The 27,146-nt window shown below is 40.2% G+C and overlaps 1 protein-coding gene across 2 annotated transcripts in view; it reads right to left on the bottom strand.

Moving 5' to 3' along the window:
- The window catches only part of kcnt2b (potassium sodium-activated channel subfamily T member 2b), an 81,048-nt gene that overhangs the window by 10,414 nt on the left and 43,488 nt on the right, over window positions 1-27,146 (bottom strand). For both annotated transcript variants that reach the window (XM_079564274.1, XM_079564275.1), the window contains exons 10-21: window positions 26,360-26,540; window positions 20,953-21,117; window positions 18,733-18,869; window positions 16,639-16,702; window positions 14,457-14,565; window positions 5,045-5,153; window positions 4,861-4,917; window positions 3,021-3,173; window positions 2,435-2,688; window positions 908-1,232; window positions 623-728; window positions 376-548 (exon numbers count right to left, since the gene is read on the bottom strand). In XM_079564274.1, coding sequence (XP_079420400.1) covers window positions 376-548; window positions 623-728; window positions 908-1,232; window positions 2,435-2,688; window positions 3,021-3,173; window positions 4,861-4,917; window positions 5,045-5,153; window positions 14,457-14,565; window positions 16,639-16,702; window positions 18,733-18,869; window positions 20,953-21,117; window positions 26,360-26,540 — 1,833 coding nt within the window. The remainder of the gene's footprint in view (window positions 1-375; window positions 549-622; window positions 729-907; window positions 1,233-2,434; window positions 2,689-3,020; window positions 3,174-4,860; window positions 4,918-5,044; window positions 5,154-14,456; window positions 14,566-16,638; window positions 16,703-18,732; window positions 18,870-20,952; window positions 21,118-26,359; window positions 26,541-27,146) is intronic.

Raw genomic sequence — 27,146 nt, 5'->3', positions numbered from 1 at the left:
GCAGTTCATTGCTGGTTTATTGGATTGTGCTCTCATTTGGCGGCCTGCTTATGTACAGCAGCCACCGCCACAGACTGCGCACAGCTATGCAGAAAATTAACCGGGAATCATTTATCATTTCATCTTATGCTCTGGGCTAGCACAAAATTATGCAGAATTACTTCATTTTAATATTCTTACCACAATAAACTAAATATATGAACGCTTCTGATCACGAGTAGCACGACTATCTCTGAAGCATCTCTGTGATTTTATGTAGTCAACTGAGAACAATTTCCATTTTCAATGACGATCTGGCATGTCCTAGACTTGGTTATGTAAAAGCGAGCAATAAATAAACGCTTGGTCAGAGAAGGACGTAGCAGATGCGCTCACACGCTCTCCAGCAGCAGCACAATGGGGTTGAGCTCCTTCCTGGGCCGGTAGTAGGCGCGCAGAGGAACAATGAAGTTGTACAGGCCGTTCCCTGCGCTCTCCGCGGACACGATGATCAGTTTGTTTTTGAAGCCGTAGGAGCGTGCGTCCTCAAGAGGGATGTGGTGACAGGCCTGGGACAGGAACACAACATGTAGTTAGGCATGACTAGTGTCTGGAGTCACAACATTAGACCAAACGGACTAACCTTATCCATACGCAGGCAACAAAAAGGCATCTTTTCCTGAAGGAGATGGCACAAGGCTGGAGAACTACCAATGTATGGAGAGTTCAGAGGGTATCCTTTCACCCATCTGCAACACAACAGAGCAAGTACTTCACAAAGTAGGACTATATTGACTTGAAGCTACTCAGAGGTACAGCATGACACAGCAGAGTCAGCAGACTTGTTGTCTACAATCATAATACCTATAATTCAAATATTTCAGTTGGCAAATAACCCAAAGTTTAGCAAAACCAAAAGCATACATACTCGCAGTGCCGTGCCCACCAGTGCGCACTCTCCTCTCTGTCGCTGTCCTCTTTGCTCTCGCTTTCTGCCTCATCCTCTGACTGGTCTCCTAGCAGGTCAAACGCGGGGTTGCTGACTCCATCCACCAGCTCCAGGACAGGGGCGATGCTGTGCCTTCTCTCCTCCGCCGACTCCCCCATGGCGGGCAGCGCCAGAGTGTTGGCCCCGCTCATCTCAGTGCGGGAGCTGCTCCTGCTGCCCCTGCCACTGCCTATCCCAGTGCTGCCCGCGTCCTGCCCCTCCGGACTGCTGTCGCTCGAGTCATGGAGGTCAATGGCCACAGTGCCTGTAACAAGAGCAGTTGGATTCCAGAGAAGCTATTAAGTTCTACCAACTACCACACTTTATATGAGCAAAAACAGTAGCTTTAGCAAACAGGCTTGAGAACAGTAAAGGGGATATACAGTACCATGGATAAGAATGCCTATAAACCTGCTTTTGAGCACCACTTTTGGACACTGGTCCTGCTGTGTGGAGTATTTTGCAGTTCTAGCCTTGGTTTAGTTCTGGGCTTGTCCTGGTTTTGTCATAATCAATTGTGGTTTTGCTCAAGTTGGTCAAATGTACTCCTTTCTCGGTCATGAGTCTTTGACTTTTTGGGATGAAAGAGACAATTCATCCCTATAATACTAAATATATGTAAAGAGCCAGATCAATCTTAATCAGTCACTTAGTACTATACGTTCAATCTAAAAAAAATGTTTTGAAACAAGTCTATTTACCCTTGATTTCAGTTGGTAAAAGATTGGGGGGAAAAAACAGACTGTCAATGTAACAAATATTTTTGCACTTCATATTACACATACAATTTCACGATTTCCTTGAAATAGTTTAATTTTCTTACTAGATTTCTTTACTCTGCCAGATTTACTCAAATTAACTATTCCAATTTGATTCATTTTGACTAATTAAGACATTATTTTTTGCAGTGCCAGAGCAGGACGAGCACGTGTCTCTAAAACCATAAGTTGCAAATATTATTGCATGGGCTTTGTCTAGTTGTTTTTATCAGGAAAAAGGTAGATGAAAGTCAACTATTTTGTGAGGTGACAGAAAAACCTTGAGAGATATCGAAAAGTGCTACCTCATCAACCCCGTCTGCCCGGTGTCCACTAGGAGGCGAGTTTGTAACAGCGGAGTAGCACTATTTCAGTTGACTTGGCAAACGCACTGGTATCGCACTTGTTATATGCTGCTGTATAATAAGCATCTTATTAATATCTAGAAGCATAACAAATATAATGTACATGACCTATTAATTATTAACGCTTATTAATAAATAATGAGCACACCTCAATATAAAGCGTTACCGATGCACTTATCAAAGGTGACTTCTTATTACGTTCACACAAAATCTACTGATAGCATTTCTTCTAAGTCTCCCACCCTATCCCCCCAGGTTTATTTTAAATTTGATCTACGTAGAGATTAGCAAGTACGGACGCAGGGGATAGAAGGTCAGCTGAGTGCAAATGTTAGCGGACTGACCCATGCTGGCGATGATGCTGTGGACAGGCAGGCGCGTGAGCCCGTGGTAGATGGTTTGATGCACCCCTCTGGCATTTCCTCCTCCGCTCCCCCAGGACGGCTCCCTCTGACCCCTGACGAAGGCTGAGTTTTCTTCTTTGGAGATGTTGATGTAAAAGCATGTGTCGGACGCGCCCATGATGTGGCACGGCCCGGGGTTCAGCAGGATGTTGGTGGTGTCTAGTCTCCGCACGCCTATCAAACACACCCCATATCTGCAAATAAATAAACAATACAAGCCAGAGAGAATGTTAAGTTAATACAAACATCACTTATCTACAACTCTGGAAAAAATAGCACATCAGTTTCAATCTACTGGTATTTTTTATTGAATATGTACTTAGCATATGGTTTACGTAAAATATCAATATGTAAATAAGTCAGTAACATATTTTTCATCTCTATATATCTACGAGAATGCACCCTTTTTGCATTGACAGAGCAAGATGATTATCTTGTCTGCCATTTCTGTAGGTTCAACTAATCGATTTTCAGACATCAGCCCTATTTAACTAAATTGCCAATTTTTAATCAAAATCAAACTTACTTCTTGTGCGCGTGAAAAGATGCAAAGGTGAAGCTCTTGCCATGATACTCCCCAAAGAACTTGCTCTCCTCCAGGCGGATGTGGTGCACCTCATTGGCCGAGCAGCGGCGGTACGTGCGATGCCATTGGTCGCCAGAAGACACCCCGCTCTCCCTGAAAACAAATGCAAGACCCATGTAAGAAAAAGAGTGACCTTTCAATGAACGTAACAGGCTGAGTTAATGGTTTACAATACAAGATGAACGTTCAACAGGTAGTGTTTCAGTCTTCCCTTAAAGAAGAACTTACTTGTTACCTTTATAAATCCTTTCCGTGGTCCCTCTGGGGGTAATACAAGTGTTAATGGGATGATTGGGGGGTCTTTCATCTCCCCCTGGTGTCTCTGTCCAGAAAACTACAATTGCAACTTCCCTGCCACACTCTAATGGAATCACGAAGAAGAAGCTAACGGGCTAGCGGACAAAGCTAACTGTGGGCTAGCCCCACTTAAACAGTATTTACAGCCAAGTTTGAGTGAAAAAAAATATCTCCATTGTGTAATTGGATGTACAATATCCCTCTCTCGCTTTGTCTTTCTGTCAGCGCAGTATTTACTCTCACGGACAATTAAAGAGTAAAAAACTGCAACATGCTATGACACCTGCAGTGGCGCTTATGGCCTCTAGGGGCATGAGTTACTTGGTTCTGCTTTAAAGCCACACTACGGAACATTCCAGGTTATGCTGCTATGTCACAAGAGTGTTGTGACAAATGTTATGACACTAAAAAACAAAACAAAAAAGTGACACCAAACATGCTCCTAATGTTCAGTCAGGCACCGATCATGCTATATCTGCAGTGGAAGTGGATCTTTGTATTTAAACAAGAAAGTTTGATATGAAAACAGAACTCACAATCTTGATATGAGGCAGGGCTAACCACTTAGCCACTATACCAATGCGGGTTTTTGAGGTATTTTTCAGCCATAAAAACACTGTTAATTAATGTATTGATTGTGTAACATTTTACTGGCTGAAATGTTGCACAGTGTAAATATTCTCCATCTGTGAGATCAATAAAGTACCATCTTATCTTATCTTATTCATTTGGCTGGTTATGTTTCAAATGTGCACTGTGAACTAAATCATAATTTAACAACAAATCTGAATGGCCTTGCCATTTTGTCTGAAAAATCGCAACTGTACTAAGCCCTAATGCAAGACTTTTTTCTGCCATGGTGTTACTGGGGCAATCCTAAACCCTCTCCAAGCTGTTCATCAATATTGGCGGCTGCACAGGCGGCCCTGGCTCGAACAATAGATGGCACAGGCACACGGCAGGAGCTAAGTGGACAGCAGTTTTCTCCAGGGGATATGGCTTAAGACGAGGAGCCTCAAGAGGTGATAACAGGAAGCAAGGTTGTGGGGGCAGTGTGAGTGTGGGTGGCCTGCGACAGAGACGGTATTATATAAACAAGTGTTAGTGCAGAAAGTAAGTGCAAAGGCTGGGGAGGAGGACGCCGAATCCTCATCACGTACCTTTGTTCCAGCCAATAAACCAAATGGCACACAGTATAAGCGTAACCACTTATGAAAAGGGCTCTTCAGAAAACACTCCTTTTCTTGTGATGCATATACGAGGAGTGCAGAAACACGCAAAAGTAGTTTTAGAAGTAGATCTATAAATTTAGAGTGTATGCACATGTCGCTTTTCATTCTAAACAGAACCAAAGTGTCAAGTGAATTGTTAATTCAAACATATAAGAGGAAAAAAAAAACTAATTACAGGATTCACTTGGGTTTGAGCTGCAAAAAATATTTACTCTCATTTTGTGTCTTTCTTTGTACTCTGTTCATCTCACCTGTTAAGGGCCTGAAACGCTCCCACACGCTGCTTGAATCCATCCTGGGGATTAGTTCTGGAGACAAAAAACAATCATGAGTGCAATGAAAAAAGTAGCCGTACGTGCACATCTAAACGACAAGAACAAGTCTAATATACGTAATATTTGTAATATTTGTCTTTAGCTGCGGAGGTGCACTTACTGTCCTCTGGAGGAGTGGATGAGCAGTGTGATGAGAGTGGAGGTACCAGGACACACACAGTTCAGAGCCAACATGGCGTACTTAAACTCTTCCTCGCACACCACATGATCTGCACACACACACACGGGAGGGGCAGAGGAGGGACATAGCGACCCAGGTCAAAATCCTCAAGCAAACACAAAGAGATCCGAGTCATAGTCACTTCAACTCTGAGGCCAAGAGCAGTGCTGCGAATACAAATGCGAGCGGACTTTGATGACCTCTGCATGTGCTTGAGTGACTGAATTCAAGAAGTATTCATGCTCTTCTATTTATTCCTTTGTACATACACTATATACAGTGGGGAAAAAAAGTATTTGGCCAAAATCCAATACAATTTCTATGTGAAACTGACCAAATACTTTTTTTCCCCACTGTATACACAGTTATTTGAATCCATAAAATGTACACTGATGCACGCTCTTGTTGTACCATCACCTGCACTATGTATCTATGTATATCTATATCTATATCTATATCTATATCTATCTATCTTTAAAGTTAGATACCTCTATTTACTAATACTGGTTTGCACATTATCCAGTCCTTTTTTGATTGCACATTTTCCCTTCACTATTTGCACCCCACAGATTGTTCTTCAGAGCTGTTGTGACAAGTGAATTTCTCCACTGTGAGATCAATAAAGTCCTGTCTTATCTAACCTTTCTGTATCACGGGTAATGAATGGAATACCACAGACTTCTGTAAATGTTTAAAACAGCACAAATACAAGAGAATGGATACAAAGTTGATGTCTTATGAAACTCACGCATATATTAAGAAATGTTTAGTACTCGAGCCAGGAACCATAGGGTACCTCAAACAACCTGGCACCAAATTCCTCGGTCTTCCTCGGCGTTTCAAACTGTTTTAAGTGAGGCTCATTTCACTCTCCCCATTTACCTTTCCAAGAATGATGGTTTTCTGTGGCTCATTTTAATGCATTGTCCAAAGAATCTTAGTTTTCTCATTTAAAAAAAAAACTTGTTTTAACCTACTTTCTATCTTGCTCAAAATTTGGTTGTTTGTCCTTATTTCCAACCACCCTAACAATTCGAACCAACATTAATCAGAAAAGTGACCTCTTCAGATGTTTAGTTACGTTTTTTTTTGCCTTAATACTTAAACTCTAGTCCCTGAGACGGACAACAAAACTCCCTACATAAAACAATGCATTTCTGACAAACTATATTTCTTCCACTGAACACAACAATCTATTTAGTGAAAATACGTCAAATAGTACAGACAATATGGAAATAAAGTGTGTTGTAAATCTGTGAGGTTAAATAATTGTCAGGAAGGGCACGGCGTGTCAAACCATACATGCTAATTACTGCACAGGAGATGGTTGTTTTGTTTTGGCAATCCCAGAAGGAAAACCCTACAAAGAAGAGTCTGTGAAAATGAATTATTAAATTGAGCATTGAATATTTCGCTGACCCGAACAGTAACCTGCGGAGAATTAAAAAAGCTGTAACTCCCATGGCTGCCTTCAAAATGGTGGTTTTCTTTGTGGTTAATTTCTGAGTTTTGGCTGGCAGCCCCTGACTGCTGTGTGGGTTCTGTATCGAGTCAAGATGTCACTTATTAGACATTGTTAATTTGCTTTTAGCTCAAAAAAGCCTCGCCGTGTCTCTGAGTTGAGCTGCAGAGGACACCGAGTTAGACAAAGATTTAATTAAACAGCTTTGTCCCAAAATTACCCCTTTTCTTCAAATAATTTGCTTTTTCTTTTCTTTTTTAAAGCTTAGTGATGCCACCTACAATTATGAGGTCTACATCAGAGCAAGCTACTTCACGACTCCTGCTTACTCTTACAACTACTTCTAATTTCAGGCAGTTCTCATCCATTACTCTGTCACATCATACAGTGCCACGCTACTTATTTTTATTGACCGAGCGACCACTGTTTGACATGCTAACCGACGGGCTTCTGAGTAAACTACAGGTATGTAAATTCACTTAAAGCTGCATTATGCGACTCTTTATGCGGAAAAAAAAGTGGATGTTTGTGCGTATTTGACCTTGTAGTAACCCATCGGCTGTAGAGGTGGTCAGCATGGTGCCTTTACTTTCGATAACGGTGGTCTCTACAGCGCTGCAGCATCAATTGTTTTGTAGGTTTTCTGGTGAGAGGTTCCGTCAGGAGGGAAATCCTTTAAACAATTGATCCTGGAGCGATCAAGAGACCATTGTGATGGAAAGTAAAGGCGCCATGATGACCACTCAAACAGCCACTGGGCCACTACAAGGTCAAATACGCACTAAGTCGCATTAAATGTACCTTTAAGCTCTTTTTCTTAAAGGAACAGGCCACCATTTTTCCATACTGAGATATGTTCTTACCTGAGCTTAATAATAATAATAATAATAATAATGCATCGGTTTTATATAGCGCTTTTCTGGATACTCAAAGACGCTTTACATTGCACTATTCATTCACTCCATACTCGGTGGTGGTAAGCTACTATTGTAGCCACAGCTGCCCTGGGGTAGACTGACGGAAGTGAGGCAACCAGTCTGCGCCATCGGCCCCTCCGACCACCACCAACCACTCACTCACGTATTACATTCGCTAGGCTTCCTGGTGTTCCCAAACGGTCTCCCATCCAAGTACCGACCAGGCCCTTCCCTGCTTAGCTTCCAAAGTCTGACGGGATTGGGCATCGCATAGGCGGTATGGCCACAGCTTAAACGAATTGATGTGTATCTGTCTGATCTAGCATTTAGCCTCCCCTCCTTCTCCGCACAGTTTGTTTGTTTGTTTGTTTATTGAAAGGATCCCCATTAGCGCAGCTGAACTGTCGCTGTTCTTACTGAGGTCCAACATTTAATTAAAACGACAATATACACATAAGCGCACATGTATAAATGCATTGTACACAAAATGTTTACAACACATTCACACAGAATTAAAGTGAATATATTACTGCGTGGACGTCCAAGTGCTCCATAGGTGTTATTACGCCTTACAATATAGTACTCCTTTAATCCGATTAGAAAATCAACATGTTTCATTTGGGGAACTATACTTAGATCGTGTAACTACTCGCGTAATCGTATTTAAAAAGGGAAAACGTGGAAGTGCTTGATCGCTTCTGACTTTTACCCCCGTTTGGCCCCATAGAGGAGAGGATGAGAGGCTAAATGCTAACAACACGTTTGGTGTTTTTGCGTGACTGAGTGCACATGTAAAGACCAGACAGGTACGCATCAACCCGTCTAAGCTCAGGTAAGAACATATCTCAGTATGTAAAAACAGTGACCTATTCTAACTAAGACTAATATAGAGAATAATAAAATAAATCACTTGAGTAAAATTAATAATTTTCCCCAATATTGAATAAAACATATGCACTTAGTACAGGGATGCAATCGTGTTTCGCACAAATTCAATGAAGGGATTACGTTGAGGCCAATTAGAATCTCACACACACTGACAGAATCGATTTCCTTACAGAGTCACTCTTGACTGTACTATCTTTACAGAGCAGCAGAATGTACGTTTGCCTTGCTGACTGAATGAGTTATCTAAAAGCACAGACCATAAAGGCGTCTTTAGTTTTGGGAAGCACTTGAACCTGTGTAAAGGGCTTTGGGTGACTTGTGTAAATAAAATTAGATTTCAATTGAATTTTTAAAAGTACACTACTGAGTGCTATGCTGTATTTACTCTGTGCTCCTTTTGGCATAATGCACTGATTCATCCAAGCAGAGAGCCAAGGCAGCAGTTGAAGTATTTTGTTTATTCATGTAGAAATCAAAATCATCATGATCTATTGGTTTTCTTGTGTTTTATGATATAACAATAAATTTGCAACATATTTGGGCAGTAATCCGCTGACATGCATTCTCTTGTTTTCTGTCAGCTCAAAACACAAAGCCAATCTATGCCACGTCCGTAAAGAAGACGCTGCATTGTTCTGTTTTTCCAATTCCATATCCAATTTACATTGTCCCCTGTGCACCTCTCCTTCCCACAGAGTTTCTTTTGCTTCACGTTGTTCCTATCTGCTTACCCTGCATCACTCCCCTCCATTTTTGGCCTCAATCTAACAGGTTTCAGCACCTAAAGTAACTCCCAGACTTACTATTATCTAAACACACACAGACATACAAACGCAGGAAACTGAAGCGTTCACAGATTATTAATGAGTAAAAGACCTTTACTTTAGCATGTATATCCAACCCTGGACATGCGCTCAATTTTTTGGGGAGTTTATTTGCACATTTTGAAAGGGCTCCGATGTCTCGTTAGCTACAAAACTGATGTTAATGATGCCCTGTTTGGACGAGTGGGCATTTGAGCAACCATCCACTGGCCACAGCTAATTAAATCAAATGGTTGTTGTTGTTACGCTACAGTTATCGTCCAAAACAAAAAACGTGGGAGATAATTAGCCGACAGCGCGCGGCACGTTTCAGTTCGGTCACCGCAAGGTTTTCTTGCACTGTGTAAGCTGCAACATCGCGCCGTCACATCTTTAACGAGTGCAGAGCTGTTATTAAGCTATTTCTGTGGCTCAGATTAAATCCAGTCTGGGCTGTTCATTAATGCCTCCCACACTAGCACTTAGTGAGCATTTTCCAAGTGGTGTCAAAACATGGCATCTGCACTGACTGTACTACACTTTTCATTTCATTATTTAATTTTTTTCTTCATTTTTTATATCTTCTGCACACACAGCTTAGGGACCGATAAGAGGTTCAGGTACCGACAGTACGAATCACTGGGTTTCAGATGACGTCACATCAGTCACAACAATCCCTTGTCATTGGTTTTTCAAAGTCTTCAAAATGGTATCCAACAAGGAAAGGTTATGCGACAGAAACCCATTAGTTTAGTTTAGTTTAGTTTATTTGAGCAATTTCAAGTTCCAAGTTTTTACAAAAGAAAAGAAACACAATAATGCCCAAAAGGGAGTAGGCTGAAGCAAACAATGCTTATTTATGCCTACCCCTTTAAACGTATTTACAAACTTTACAACTGCCGTTCTTTTACTCTCTGAGACCAGCTCATTATGGTACAATTAAGGTACAAACATAGGAAATAAGTTTACATTGTCTTTGGTACAGAATAGGAAATAACATAGGAAATAAGTTTATATTGTCTTTGGTACAGTAACAGGAATACTGTCTTATAGTACATTCTTAAGTATGTACTATAAGATAATTCTTAAGTATGGAATGGAATGGTGACAGGTTGTTGCTGCCGTCTGATGCTGCCCCATATAGAACCATCATTGCTATATTTATATACACCTGTACATGTACAGTACGTGCATATATAAACATATGGTTTCCTTCTTGTGTGTTTTAATTATTTGTCATCTGTGATTACATTTCAGTGTGTCCTGGTCTATGCGTTAAAAGAAGCAAGATTTGGGAAGCTGTTGCCAAAAGGGGGCGCCTTCGAGCACCAGCCCACCTCCTGCTCAACCTGTTCTTCATTGTACATTTGGAGGAGCCTTTGGGTGTCCTGGTCTGTGCATTAAAAGAGCAAGATTTTGGCGACCCGGTACCAGGGTGGTCCCACTCGAGTACCGGTTACCTCTTGCTTGCCCTAATATTTTGCTGTATGTATTTGATTTATTTATTTAGGTAGGAGAGAACAGAAACCCATGATTTTAGCTTTGTTTAAGCATAACTTAAAAGTAAAAGTACAGTTAAGTTATACTTTGTTATAATTCGTTCTCTCTGCATTTGACACATCCTCAATGCCGCTGGGGCAACCTGTCGGGGCAGTGAGCAGCCAGCGTAGGCTCAATATCTCTAGATTTGGAACCTAAACACGGTCGCCACAGAAATGGACTGAGCTATTCTGTAATATTTTTTTTTCTGTTTTATTTTTCTACATTTATTTTTTATTTTTCTACATTTATTTTAATAACTCGTCTAAGCTCAGGTGAGAACATATCTCAGTCTGGAGAAACGGTGGCCTGTTCCTTTAACCTATTGCACATGTTCTAGTGGTAAGGGAGGCATGAGTGCCTGGAGGAAACCTACGCAAACACGGGGAAAACATGCAAACTCTACACAGAAAGGCCCCGTCCAGGTGGGAATCGAACCTGGGACCTTTTAGCTGGGAAGCACCTGCGCTAGCCGCTGCGCCACCTACATAAAACATATTGATGTTGATGTTAACAAATAAAGTCTGTACTGTATATAGGAAATAGAAGATGTATTGGGGTAATGCACCTTGTCACAAAAGGAAATGTGGATTTTCTTTTTGAAGATGCTTATGGATGCAAATACTCCAGGATATATGCTTTAGATCAGTGAATCTCTTCTTTTCTTTAAAGTAGACACATTTTGAAAGAAATGTTTCTTGGGAACGGCTCATGACCCACTGAAAATGGTTCTGTGACCCATCAGACCCATCATTTCAGAACCGCTGCTTTAGATCTATAGATGTAGTGATCCTGTAGGCGGCCATGTCAGCTCTCCCCGAGCTTCTATCTGGCCCTTATACAATTCTCAAGTTTCACCCTTTTAGTTGAAAAGTAGTTGCCTTTGGTCATAAATGATAATGAACATGCAAGTTCATCATCATTCAAGTTTAGGTTCATGTCTTAATTCGTAACGGCAAAACAATGATTTACTTACCACATTGTATTAGTGTACAATACTTAGTTTAATTTCACAAAAGCTGCTGTTCCCAATAGTGTCTAAGAAGTCAAAATGTAATCGGCACAGTCACATTAAAATAATAATGTAAAATCTCAATCAACAGTGTAAGATTTAGTTTAATAAGTCATATATGGACTCAAATAAAGAGTAAATAGACATGAATGGATCCACTTTCTACTCAAACGTAATCTGGGGTCAAGTGACGGGGTCAAAAATGTCATGGAAATACTTCTCTCACTCGACTTTTTTCTGAATTGACCAGACTTTCGGTCCTTTTCCACTGACTGGGAGGTAATTACGCTTCAGCAGAAGGGCACGAAATGAGGACTGTGAATTTATCTTTTTTTTTTTAAAGACTTCGAATACAAAGGGGCTCATTCTGGCTGCAGTGTGGAGGTGTTTAAACTGCAATGGGCTGAGGGAGGGTTGCTCGAGGGAGGAGAGCGTCTGCCAGGTTAGCGCCGCTGAAGAACTCATCACAGAAAGGCAGGATTTGGTCGCCAAGGTGTGAAGTAAAACGTTAATCACTGATAGAAACAGCAGGGATGAGGGTCTAGAGCTTGAATTACCCTCGAAAACAAAACACAAACACATACAAATAAACAGAATCATAAGTATCGAGACACTGCAGGTAAGTGGGAAAAATTAAATGCACTGACAAATATCTCTTTGAATAATGTGGTAGGTTACTGGCCTATTTTCTTCCCCCTACATGTTCCAGCAATGTCCTAATATGTAGAATGAGCTCAGACTTGTTCACCACAACTGCCTCTAAAATCCTGCCCTGTCACTCAAAAGTTGTAACCGAAGTGCCGTCATGCACGAGTTTAATATAGAAGCTGCAGTTACGCATAAGACCTGAGGTGGCAGTAGTGAGTATAAAAATGACCAACTTGCATCTAGCTCTTTTAATGATTCATGTGTAGAATGGACTATTACTTTGCATCCAGGTGAAGGTTGTTGTTTAGAGACCAATCTGACCAGTAAAAAAAAACACATTATTTATTTTTATTGACCTTTATTTAACCAGGATAGTCCCACTGAGATTAAGAAACTCTTTTTCAGGGGAGTCCTGGCCCCAGAGGGGATATATATTGTTTAAAAAATGTGTAGCCATAACTCCCTCTTTAAGTTGATTGACTGGTCCGACGTTGTTATCCGGAAAGGCAATGTGCAAAAAAATATATAAATAAAACAAAATCCCTCACAAGGCAAGGGAAGCTGAGCCAATCTGTCCAGCACCGCACTTCAGAGCTGGAAGGACAAAAGCACCGCTGCTGCAGCGCTGCCATGCCACGCGAGGAGAAGTGGCCTTTAAATTGAGTGTGGCAGCTGCTTCCAGACACGAGTGCTGGCTCATTTGATTGCATCAGAAACTATTTAAGATGACCTAATGCTGTGTGCTGTCATTGTCAACCTGGACAGCGTTACGCAACAGTTTTTGGCAGTTCGGGGCAGAGAAAGAAAGTTGAAACTACACAATTAATAGTGAGCATATAGAAATCAGTCAGTTTTTGGTTGCAAATAGGAATTGTGTATGAATTGTGTGTATAAAACCAGCTAACCCTGAAACGCATGTGATTCAATGAGCTGTTCATGTTTCAGTCTAATAGAATTATTAGATTTTTATCCAAAATAGCGCAGCCTTATTTGAATCAATTTATAAATATACAGTCCAGATTGTGGAGTAAAAAAGTAATATGGATAATGAACAATAAAGGTAACACAGGCAGCCCTGCGCATATGAGGATATGATGCCATGGTCTACTCATATCCAAAGATCTGGCTCCAAGAGAAAAGCTCTATCTTCTGATTAAAACCCATCGTTTGTGTCACTTTAATTTTTTACTTTTCTTATCGTGTTATATTGTTGTGTTTTTTGTAGTTTTGTAGTTTTGTATTATTGCACTGTGTACATGTACAGCACTTTGGGGTAGTGATGGCCGTTTTGTAAATGTGCTTTATAAATAAACTTGACCTTGTGGCCCGACTGTGTATCTTTGGTTCTAATCTAGTGGCTCCCAACGTGTTTTGTACATTTGAAGGGCTCTCGTACCCCTTCGGCTTTTCAATAACACTCTGCTGGTTACCTCTGAATGTGTGACCAACTATTGTCAAAGTGCTCAGATAAAATACCGGTAAAGAAATAATCCCAAAGACTGACGTGCCCTAGACCAGTGTTTCCTCACTAGGGGAAAGCAAGCACTTAACAGGGGGTACTTGAAATGGTTTATTAAAGGAACAGGCCACCGTTTTTCCACACTGAGATATGTTCTTACCTGAGCTTAGACGAGTTGATGCGTACCTGTCTGGTCTTTGTAAATAATGGACAGTACAGTGAAGGTAAAGGCTAATCAGATAAGTAGAATACAAGAGTGAGCAGGTTCATTTTCAGTGGGTCATGGGCCTTTCCCAGATTTTATGTGGATGCTGTGAAAAATGTTCTTATCAAAAGTTAAAGGTCATATTTTTATTTGGGTCAACTCTTGCCTTAATATGTTGAAAATGAGTCTTTGAAAATAAAATGCCACGTTAATTTTTTTTCCGTCCATCATTAAACCTTCAGTGCCGCTCTTTATGTTTCCAAACTCTTGATAGACTGTGATTGCCCTCAGCATGAAAGTGAATTCTGATGGTCAGGTGCCGTTACCCGCTGCCGCCTGATGTGCCTTCCCGTCTGAACGAAGGGAATAATCTTTTGAGCTCACACTCGCAGTCCCCCACCACCACAGACGCGGCTCACCTGCAAATTTGACGTGGAACTTGTTCTCCGGCTTCAGGATCTGCACGTACAGGGGGCAATTTGGAGCAAAGTCCTTTACCGCCCAAGCTCGCAGGATTGTCTGGTGATCCTGGAGCGAGAGGGAGTGAGAAGAGTGCAAACAATGAAAATAGGGGAAGAAAGACATAGAGAGAGAGAGGGGTGGTAAACAAAGAGACAGGAGTATTAGCGCCACTGTGCAAAGCCTGACGTCCAAGAAAATGTGTAAGCTACAACCAGTTCTCACAACGTGCTCTCAGCAATTCACAGAGACACAACTTGTGCTGTGTTTCTGAGAATTGAGGTGCATCGTGCTCCCATTAGGTGCGAAAAACAATTTGTGCTCGGGTGAATAGGAAAGTAGGGCAAGCTAATGATTTTGTGTTTTTCAATTGATGCCCTGCTTAAAAGCTTCAACCTCTTACCACCCAGCTTCTCCGGGTGCATTTTCTTCTGTTCGGCTTTACCCAAAACTAAAAGCTTCTTGACCGGAGGATACAGCCGGCAGGCCAGTGTCACGCCTCATTTGAAGGCGAAGAAAATTATCTTAACAGATCTTTTTCTCCGTGTTATTGCCGTTTTGTCGTCACTCTTTCATCTCATTTTTGTCACTTTTGGTTGAGTTTCTGACCCTTTTTTGTTGCTTTTTTATTGCGTTTTTGTCATATTTTTTAGTACAAGCAAAAAGTACAAATTATGGGTACTATTTTATAGGTACAGTAGGTATAGAGCCTTTATCTGTATTTTCTACTCCACTACATTTTTGAATTGTGTTAAAACTATTTTATTTTCAAGGTGACCTCTTTACGATGAACTGGTTTAGTCCCAGTTCACCCTTGGTTTAGTGGTTTACTCCTTTAGACCTTGTTTAGTTCCTGTTTTTGACTGGAGTTAGTGGTTTACTCGTTTAGAAATCATTTTAAAAATCCTGTACATTAAACTCTTAAATACTTTTGCTTTTTACATATAAAGTACATTTTACAATGCATACTTTTATCAGATACTTTTACTTAAGTACATTTTTGGTCCTGTATCTGCACTTTTACTACTGTTGACATCAGTACAAAACATCCTCCTAATGATCAGCTTGACAAAGAAAATGCTATTACTGCAGTGGGTAATCAAAAAATGAATTTGAATGAGAACCTAACCTGTTTAAATCTCAAATCCTGCTGACTTTAGTCACATCTCCATGGAGACGACCTGGAGACGTACCCACTCCCGGTAAAGTCATGTCTTAGGAAAGCTGAGCCGCTCACAGCAAAGGCTCCTGTTTGATTATACATTTATGAGGTATTTTTCAATGATGAAAATATCTGTCATATGCTTATATTTCAATGTTATTTATTGGGTAAAATTCCATGCAGTGTTCCTTTAAGAAAGTATATTGAGTACTTCTTCCACCACTGTATTTTTTATATTTTTTATTTATTTATTTTTTATTTTATATATATATATATATAAATATAAATATAAATATAAATATATATATATATATATATATATATATATATATATATATATATATATATATATATATATATATATATATATATATATATATAAAATATAAAATAAAAAATAAAAAATAAAAATATAAAATAAAATATAAAATTATATATATATATATTTATATATTTCCACTTTTTGGCTGAATTTTTGTCACTTTTCTGTTGCTCTTTTGTTGGTTCAAGAAGCTTTTAGATTTGGGTGATACCAAACTGGAGAAGATGTGCTCGGGTCAGGTGGGGGTTAAGAGTTGAAGGGTAGAAGTGGGACTTTTGTGGCCCATTCATGTAGTGGAATGTTTATCTCTTTTTGTTAAATCCTGCACTCCTTTCCAATAGGGAATTAAAATAAAAACACATCTCCAAACAGCAGTTATGTTCTAGCGATCCATGCACATGAAGCTTTACAGATGCTTGTTTGTTGGATCCTGATATCAGTTTACCAGATGTCATTTTTATAGACTGCTGCTATTGTAATGACGAGGGGACTTTGATTCCTTTACAATCCTCAACATCAATAGGCCTCGTTGTAGCAGCTGGGGACATGCACAGTATTTTTTTGCAATTACAAAGCGTTCTCATTAGGTCTATTCACAGGGAAGCTTGTTATTGTATTAGCAGTCAGAGAGACACGGTAGAATTAGTGAAGAACCTACAGCTGCAATGCGATCCACTTCGAAGCGGTTGCTGAGAATAAAGCAGGCCTCGGCATCATCCATCCTTCAGCCAGTTAGAAGTGTCCAAAAGTAGAACGAAAACAGAGAGAAAGACCAAAAAAAGAAAAGAGAGAGTCAGGAGCAAATGAGGGGAAAACAAGAGGAGTGTTGTCATGTTATTGAGCGGTGGGACAAAGAGGCAAAACGACGGGACAATAGATGAACAAATGAACCAATGCGTCTCTCAAGCCCACGCTGTTTATGGATGAGATAGTAGGAGGCGAGGAGACAGGGAGATTAAACAAACTGGCTTTTCTTTGCCCGTGACGAGGCTACAGCCCAAGGTGCTGCCTGCGCCGCTGTATCAACAGACAATAAGCAATATGTAATTACAGCAGTGGCTTTGAGGTGAGCTCCATGTGAAGAGCGGGCGTGCGCACACAGCAGAGACAGGGAGGGCAGAGACTGGGGTCGGTTTTATATTGATTTAAGCTCATGTTAAGCAGAAGACTAAGTGGACACGCTTCCATTTGATTTATCCAAACTCACAGTCTGTTTTCTTTATCCGCTGAAATGTGTGTCTTTTTTTCGCATTACAATAACCTAGGGACCTTAAAGAAACTATACATCAGTTTAAACATAAATAAATATATACACATTTAAAATTTCTTCCTCATACATGCTCCAGCAATGCCCTACTGAGTAGAATGAGCCCTGGCCTTTTCACCACGATTGCCACTATATGCCTGGAAATTCACTTGAATAGACAGTGCCTCGGGGCCAACAAGCAAGCAACGTAATGATGTCATGCGCGTTCACACTCCGGTGTAGTGTTAGCGGTCTCCTCCATACTGAAACCGCCGAGGAGCAAGAGGTTACTTTGGAAGGATGGATTTAGCGGAGAATAAGAAGAGGCTGGCTTTAAGCACCGGCGAAACTCCGGCCCAAACCCCAACAAATGAAGACTTTATTCGAGTGCGACAAAAAGGGCGAAAGTCGAGTCTGGTCGGCGAAGCATCGGAAAATGTTGAGAGAATCACTGGGGAGGACAAAAGATCCGCAGTTGCCATCCTTTTTGCTGGAAAGGTAAGAAATTATTACTAAATACGTGGGGGAAAAGTGTTGTTGATGCTTTCAAAACAGCGTGTCCGTGCATGTTTTGTACAAACTCCCTTGTAACAAGCCAGAAAATAATCATATTATGAAGTTACCCAACTAGTTGATCTAATAGTTTTATACCGACAGACAAGTTGTATTAGTAGCAGTCTAGTAGCGTCAGCAATAGATACTGATGGCATCTCGGCATAGAAGGGGGAAAATAGAATCTTTTGGGAAAAACAATTTTTCACTCTTTTTAGCCATTTTCTGGCAAAATATAAACTTATTTATCACATGCAAATACAGCAGATTGTTCAGTAGAAGTGAAAAAACGGGAATTGTAGCTACGACTAGCTAGCCGTTAGCATTAGCACGATGATAACATGAAGCTTCCTGTTAGTATTCTCCGTTATTTATGGATTTATGGGCTGTTGAACCACTTTGCTCCTCTCCATGTCATATCTTTATTTAGTAGAAAGCTACATTCATATTTCAGCATTTCTTAAAGTAGTTTTTGAATAATTAGAGAAAGTTTAGATTTTTCTCCAAATTGTTTTCCCACTTAACAGTTTTTAAACATGACATGATGTTTGGGCGATTCCAGAGATGCTGTCTGTATCTATAACAATAATTGCGCTGTTGCTAATGTTAGCTTTTCTTGGCCGCAAAATAAGAGTGATAAGAGTGACGCTAACTTTATTGGGCCCAGGGATTTGAAGAGACGATTGAAGAGACGACAAACTCCACATAGCCCTTTTAAGTAAATGGTGATAATTCCTGATGATGTTGGGTTTTCTGCATCAGTGCGAATTGCTGGTAATGTGTATGGTACAAACTAAGAGGTCCTCAGGTAATTTTAGATCCACGCAAAAAAACATATTTCAACCTTTTTTCCCTTGCCTTTTCACCTTCCTAGCCAGCCACGGTGCTCGCTCATGTTTTGACCTCTAAGAATGTCACACGCAAACTAGACCGCTCCGATTTGGGGGGACTCACTTGGCCCTCATGAGGTCCTGGTCCTTGAGTGCAGAGCCTTGGAGGTAGATGACTCTCTGGGCCCACAGAGGAACATGAAGGACCCTCCGCACCTGCACATCCATCTCAGCCGGACACAGGATCACCACATAGTAGTCCTATAAGAGACAGGGGTGAAGACACTCAGTTACTATAGAAACAAGCATTCATATACAGAAGAAAGCAGTCAAAGATGCCACAAGATACACACAGTCTAGAATACATATAAGATTCTTTAGCATTGTCATTCTTTTTGGCAGTGATTTGAAATCTGTTTTTTGCTCTTTTGGTGCCAATTGTTTGTGTATTTGAACTTGAATAAAACTGACAAGACCAAGTGTGAAAATTATTTGTTCGCGGCGCCTCTGAGCAAAGCAAAACACCAATTTATTCCGACTACACTGGAAAAGGGGATCACATCCCATTATATAGCGGTTTGGCTTCACCCAATACTTGAACGGTATTGCGTATTATTTGCACACTTGGACAGATCCCTGGAGCACAAACACATGCATCTGCTCAGCTCCAAATATGACGCCAGAGTGAGTCAGGCTTTATGCTGGAATAATCTTCTGCCCAAACTTTATCTCAATGCCACCCACAATAACACTATCACTATGTATCACTAGCATATATATAAATAAGGATGCATTAACTCCAGCCTCAAGAGGACATCATTTTCAATAGCAATGTATGTTATTGTTAATAAAGACGTTGTCCCAAAGGCTTTCTTAGTTACAAGGTTTATTTCTGGATGCAGCCTGACTTTTATGCCGTCAGAAGGAATTGCAGTTGCCATTAGCCCCACCTTGTTCATCATAAAATCTGCTCTTCTCTCCTTGAATTACTTAATTGTAATGCCTGGGATGTTATCAGCTACAACCTTGTTTTACTCTGTGCATTGCCTTGTACCGGGCTGCGTTACACTTTCATTACATGATTGTGTCTATGTTGATGTGAAGCTACCTGTATTTAAAGGGTAGATTGAATATTAGGACAAGTGCTACGTGTTTGTTGACAGGTTCCCTCTCTTTACAGGGTTCAAACCGGAGCGCACACAAATAAGCCAGTCCAAAAGTGAAAACTATTCAAACTGCTTGGCTTTGGGAAAGGAAACATTTTCATTAGTTCAAGAGGCCAATGATTTTCAAGAGCCCAGACAGTTTTTCCACATTAAAGGATTGTTGGGTCATTGGTGGGGAGATGCACAATGATTAGATTAGATTAATTTCGCAGTGCACATTGTAAAAACAATTCTAGGCGCATTAATTTTTCATGAAAATGATGTACTGTTAAACTAACACAAATCATATGCACTTCAGAACATGTTTGTATACAGTTATTTATACATTGCAAATCCATATAGATATTTTTCTTGCTTCCAGAGTAAATTATATTTTATTTATTTATTTAGTCAGGACTCCCCTCACGGAACCGCCACCTTAACGTGGTGGAGGGGTTTGTGCCCCTGGTAAGGTGTCTCATGAGAAACTGGTCCTAGGTGACGGGTCAGACGAAGAGCGGTTCAAAAGCCTCTTATGAGAGACCAACAGGCCCGGTTTAAATCGTGAGGCCGTCCTTTCCGTGGACCCACCACCTGCAGGAGGAGCCATAAGAGGCTGGTGCAATGTTATTTCACGACCCGGCAACGGACAAGTGGAAGAAAATGGATGGATGGATATTTAGTCAGGACGTTTACAACTAGTGGTATCCTTGAACCATTGAACCATGGTTGCCTCAGTGAAGTTCCCGAGGTTAGTAGGACCCAATAGATCTTGTTAAACCATGTTATTCTTATATAAGGCGTTGATTTACTTTGGCTTTATTTATTCAGTCATATATGATTATTTCTGCTGTAATGAAGCTCTTTATCTCCAGAACAGTTGCTGTGATTATAACGGTTGCATTTTTAATACCCAGCAAGCAAGCCAGAGCCAATTTCCCTGTTATTTATGTGGAACAGATGAATAAATACGGTATGGAGCACAATATGATCCTCACCACCTCACATCTCCAATCATCTCATTTCCTCCTTTAATATTCATTCATAATTACTTTTAGTTGATTTGTACTTTTTTTTTTTTCACCACCAAGACTCGACCAAGCTACAGGTGGTCAACACAGGTCTAAAATGATTACTTTTGCTGTTCCAATGACACCCATTACCCCCCTGTCCCTCATAAATGACCCGTTAGGCGGCACCTGAAGCCGCGGATGGGCGAAAAACTCATTGAGGAAGTCCATGAGGAGGTCGATCTTGAGACAGCTCACACACAGGACAACGTGCTTCTCCGTCTGCGCTCGGTAACGACTGTAGTTTCCACCAGACTTCTGCCGCTCCATCCACAGAAAGGCCAGCTGTTCGAACTGTGAGGAAGAAAAAAAAGACATCAATCACTTTAGCAGACGGGAGAAATGGATTAAGTCGAATTGGCAGGGGCACAGAGGAAAGACTTCAGGTTGGAGGGGGACAATGCTGCGCCGTGAGGTGTTTAGGTTTAATTAACTGTGTATTTTGGATGGATTACAGAGCGATGCAGAAGCAGCGGATTTAGACGAGGCTGCTTGAGGATGCCTCACAACGGATTAGATGCAGAACATGTTTGTACAAATGACGTTATGTATTTTAGATGAGAAGAGGTCAATTTTTTGTTTTCTTAAAAAAAAAATGGAACTACACAGGTTCTGGTTCCTCACCAGCGATTACCATCTCATAAGCCACCGCGCCACCAATCTATCCTGGGAACCTGACTTTTTTTTTTTTTTTTTTTTTTTTAAAAAGTTTGTTTTTTTTCAAAAGAAAAAAAGTTTTTTTTTTCATGTGTTAGTGATCTTCATATGATATCACATGAAGAGGAGAAGAAGAATAACTTGAAGAAGGAGATGAAGAACATGAAGAAGAAGAAGGGGAAAAAGATAAAGAAGAAGAGGAGGAGAAGAAGACGAAGAGAAAAAGAACATGAAGAAGAAGACAGAGAAGAGGAAGATGAAGAAGAAGAATAAACGGAGAAGAACATGAAGAAGAAGAAGAAGAAGAAGAAGAAGAAGAAGAAGAAGAAGAAGAAGAAGAAGAAGAAGAAGAAGAAGACCCCACGGAGACAGGATTGTTTTTTTGTTGTGTACAAAGGATAATATTCTGCTTGAAAGGAAATGCCTAAAGCAATGGTGTGAATTTTTATTTATAAAATAGTTGAGGTGATGAGGTTAAAAATATAAGACAGAGAAAACAAAACTTGCCCAGAATAGAACAGACTTCTTTTTTTTTTCACATCCCAAGAGCTCGTAACTTTGCAATTCTTCCAAGTGTTTGAAAAAGTGAAATGCCGCAACTGTGTCTCCCTGTCTGCAATGCTCATCTCAAAACAATGCCCTGGTCATAGTTTTGAAATGTTTTAACTTTTTCCAATTTCTCTGAAAATACTAGTTTTTGGATCTCTATTTGACTCCAAACCATCTTCTGTCATTACAGGACGACATCTGCTTTACTTCGGTGAACAAGTAATTTCTCTTGTGGATTAGAAAAGTCGAGTTTTAAGAACCAAGAATTCTCACTCCATCCACAAAAGGAGAGCAAAGAGCAAAACCTTCAGCTGATTGTTTTGCAGAGAAAACAACGGATGATGATATGAATGTTTTGTGGCGCTACGTATCACAGTAGCTCAGTGGGTGGTGGTTTTAGTGCAAACCAAAAAATAAAATATGTTTTTTTGTGCCCATGTTGCACACGATGTAACCTTTGCGTACTACAATATAAGGGAAACAAATCTAATATGTAAATGAGAGAACACTACGTGAGTAAATAATGCACAAATGACTGTGAGCAACTCCTCTTTTGTACGTATTACTCCTTTTGTACATGAGGAAATGCCTGGTAAATAACCCCCTTCAGTATTAAGCTTACAGTCGTATTGATCCTTATGTGTAGTTTAAGCTGTAATGGCTGGTACGGAGCATCTACCCCTGAACTATATATATATATATATATAAAGTACAAAGATGCCTTGATATTTACTTGGGCTTATCCGCTCTTGGTGATAAAATTGTGTTATTCTTGTGCATAGCGTGAAGCATGAAGATTCATGCGGTCTATTTTTGTTCAATTATATTTATGAATCTTCCTGGCTGGAGAGCGTCTTTATTGTCTTTATTGTTCCCTTGAACTCTTTGCCAGCTATAATGAAGCTCTTTATCTCCTCAACAGTTGCTATGATTACATTGATAGCATTTTTAAAACGCAGCAAGCCGGCCAATACCACGTGTGTTTTTGATCTCGGCCAAAAGATGATGCGGTTGACATGTGATGCTCATACATTTAATGCAACAGAAACGGCGCTTGGCTTTGTTTTGAATGGAGGAAGCAAAGCAAGTGCTGAGGACGCGATGGACAAGGCGATAAGGGGAAAGACAGTCACTGAATCTTGATACGATCTTTGTCTCTGCCGTGAGCGGTCAGAGCAGAACGGCGTCTACGCACATGGGGGCGGGAGCGAGGGCAGAGGGCTGGAGCTGATCGGAGCCTGGGCCGAAATGTCAAGAGGTATTTACGGATGAGAGATGGCTGGGAGACTGGCAAGGCGTCTGTACCACCAATTCAAATATCACACCAAGTACTGTATCACAGCCATTACAATTATACATGTATGTATTTTTAACTAAAGTTCACTCACTAGACAGGGGCAGACAGGGGGCAGTTTCAAAATTAAGCTTAAAAGTGTCAGTTGTGCACATGAATGAAACAAAACATAACTCTTAGTAAGTTTTTGATAAGGGGACAACAGACCTAATGTGTTAACAGGGTTTCTACAGGTGACAGCAAGTCCAATGTATTGTTTTTAATGCCATATTAAAGCAGAACTAGCAAGTTGCTTAGTTCATCTTTAATGCATAAAACTATATAATTAATGCCACAGATGCACACAAATCTTGGCAGGTTTTATTTTGTAAGATCTGTAAACATTCAATCAAATGGGAATGAGGGGAAATGTTGATATTCAAAATCAAATAGGACATATCAGGAAACTTTTGAGCAAAAGAGTGTGTAACATTTCAGTGAAAACTGTACATGAATTTGTTTTAGACCATAGTTTTTGTATTTTTGACAAATGTATGCAATAAACATGTCATTGAGTGAAAATTATATTTTCCAAGAAATTTAGATTTAATGGCAATTTGAATCTGATTTAATGTTTTTTTAATTACTTTTAAAGGCCTTGATTTTGGCTTGATTAATTTAGCGCCCCTTGGAAACCCTGGATTAAAATATCAAAAAGTTTGGCTCAATTTAGAGTATGGGAACTTTGTGTACAAAAAAAAGAAAATCAACACATTTTAATTTGGAGTAGGTTATGTGACATGAAACACAAAAATATCAGAGTGCATGAACAGGTAATACTGCTATGGCAATTCTGCTCATTAACAAGTTTGCTATTATTATTAACAGCATAGAAAGAGTGATTAAAAAAAAGGTCTTAAAAAGTTCATTTTCTCTTGTACCTTTGCATACTACACAGATAAAAAAAAAGAAAAAGAAAAATTCTAACACTTACATCTAAAGAAAATGTGAGAACAAGTCAATGGCCAGTTAAGCGCGTGTGGGATGAACACCTACTTTCACTGAAGGCCTGGCGACTGTGACACCATTTTAAAATAACCAGCAGAGACGTGAATTGTCGTCACGCACAATTTGTACCACACAGAGTCGCAGGCAATTATTTTTGAGCCTATTCTCGGGAAACAGGTGTACAATAACCCGAAAATACCTCCCATTTTGTCATATTGTTTGCAAGACGCACACAGGCAAGTATGACAAACAACTGTTGCTCTGCATTTACCAAGCTGCATCCCAGAACAACTAACATGTGACTGCCTCCCATTGTTAGCTCCCAACAGACAGTGCATCTGCGAAAGAAGATGACAGAGGAGAGATCTGGGGAGTGACTGAAGGGAGTAGAGACAAAGAAAAATGCATGTAAATGTATGTGGGACGAGATGAGTCACTTCCTTAAAAAGTGAAGAGGGTAAATATAGGAAGAAAACCCTGCAGATAAACCAACAGTACCAATAAACTGTGCATTCATAAGACACACTTAGGAATACTGATAACATTAAAGGTCCTATAACATGCACTGTTTGGAGCTTTTAACCATGTTATTAAGCTATTTCCTCATCAAAAACAGTGTTTTTTTTGGCTTCATTCACGCAGTTCTGAGCATTTCTCCTGAATCCTGCTCTCTAAGTAGCTGCTCCGCCCTCTCCTGGAAAACAACTGACTTGTGACACTGACATTTTTTACGTTATAGTGTCAAACAGGAAGTGCCCGACGTCTGTAATGTAATGCCTTGCGGTCTGATTTTAATTTGTAAAACAGCTTTTTCATTATTTCTGTCGTAAGAAATGAAAAAAATAAAAAAAGACTAAGTGCCTGACGCGTTCGTGCTGCCCCTGCAGTGAAAACAAACGCACCCCTGAGCGTCTGAACAGATGTCATGTTTGCACCGAAAGCTGTGAAGAAGGAGCTCTTTCTAACCTACTCTCCTACACACACCTTTTTTCTTACCTAACGATAATGTCATGCTGAAAATGCGAGTTTGGGTATGCCAGAACCAAAGTGGATTAACTCTTATAACCAGCGATGATGGAGCGGCCATGCTATGCGGATTTTGAGTAGGTTTGGACTATGTGGAAAAAAGATTGCCAATGGAACAGGCCTTAACGTATTTTCAGGACTATAAGTTGCACTTTTTTCATAGTGTGGCTGGGGGTCCGACTTATACTTAGGTGCGACTTATATATAAAAATATATATTTCACATGTTTGTTATTTTCACACTGACAGCCGCTAGAGGGTGCTGTAGGCTTGTGTACCAGTATCTGCTACTCCTGTACCACTGAAGATTTAAAAAACGGTAATCGAGCAGCAGAAAGAAAGTGTGGAGTGATGGAGAAACTTGTGAGGGACTAGCGAAAAGTGGAGGTTACTTTTACTGCAATGAAGAAAACAAAATAAGCTAATCGCAGCTAAAAGCTAGATGGGAACAGCTAGAGGAACGAGTTTGCAAATGGGTGCTTGAACAACGTGCTCCCGGGAGAGGCTTGTCAACGGTGCAGTTACGCGCCCAGGTTGTTGCCAGGACTTATATTTGTTTTCTTCTTGATTATGCATTTTTTTGTTGGTGCGACTTTAACTCCATAAAATACGGTAATGTGCTATTAACAAAAAGAGTATTTTTTCTTTTCTTGTACACTTGCAATAAAAAATAATAAACAAAAAAGTCAAAAGCAAGAAAAATCACAATTGTTCCACTGGCAATGAATTAGCCAAATCAGCAAAAACGAAGTAATTCTGTTACTTACTTTTTCCACTGTGGTCAACACAATGATGCGTGCCCTAAACAAGTGTCATGTCCCCATCAGGTGTGTAAAAGAATAAAAAGTTCAGACCACAACACACCATAAACAGCTTGCACGGCCTTTTAGGATTTCATATTAGCGTCACAACAAATCTAATTCTACTGACTAATCTTACAACACTATTGTTTCTTGTGTTGCATGCATAATGACTTGATGACTTTTTGGCACGTGTTGTTTCACCCTGGCAGCCTGTTTCACACCTGAATCGGCAGGACGATGAGCGCCACGAAGATCATGATGACGACCAGAAGCTGTGAGGGCCAGATCTGGGGCGTGACGTCTCCAAAGCCCACAGTGGAGAAGGTGACCACGCAGAAGTACAGCGAGTCGAAAAGGGTCAGGTTGTTCCCCGCTCGCTCCAGGTGTTGGATGCCACAAATACTGCATTTCAGTGGAGAGGATAGAGGGAATAGAGAGGCTGTTAGAAATGAAAGGTCTCATTAAGAAACAAGGATGTGAATTAGTCCCTTCGACCACATGTCAAACACACAGAGATTTGACTAAACCAGGACCTAAACAAGCCTAATTAGGCTGAGGAAAATTAGGACTGAAACTGAACTTTTGCACATTATGTCATCATGTTTAACCTCTTCTTAACCCCTGCCTTAACCAAGCACATTCTCTAGTTCAGCTAAACTAAACTAAAAAATTATTCCTCAATTTTTTTTTATTTTTTTTTATCATCACTCTTCTGTCACACTTCTGTCTTTTTTGTCGGTCTTTAGTAGATTTTTTTGTCACTTTTTTTAGGTCTTTTGTTGCTTTTATTGTCCCTTTTTTGTCACCTTCTCATCACTTTTTTTTTAATCACTTTATTGTTGCATTTTTGTCACTTTTTCATCGCTTTTCATGTCCCGTTTTTGTCTCATTTCTGCCAAACTGGAGAAAATGTGGTCGGTTCTTGTGGGGGTTAACATCTTTAAGGCAGTGTACGCAAAAAAGTGTGCAATTCCGTCTTTTTTTAGATTTAATTGATTTTGCAATTTA

The sequence above is a fragment of the Gobius niger genome, assembly GCF_951799975.1.
Source record: "Gobius niger genome assembly, chromosome: 10".
Lineage (NCBI taxonomy): Eukaryota > Metazoa > Chordata > Actinopteri > Gobiiformes > Gobiidae > Gobius > Gobius niger.
The sequence above is the reverse complement of the archived record's forward strand: the minus strand, read 5'-3'. Positions and strand labels throughout refer to the sequence as shown.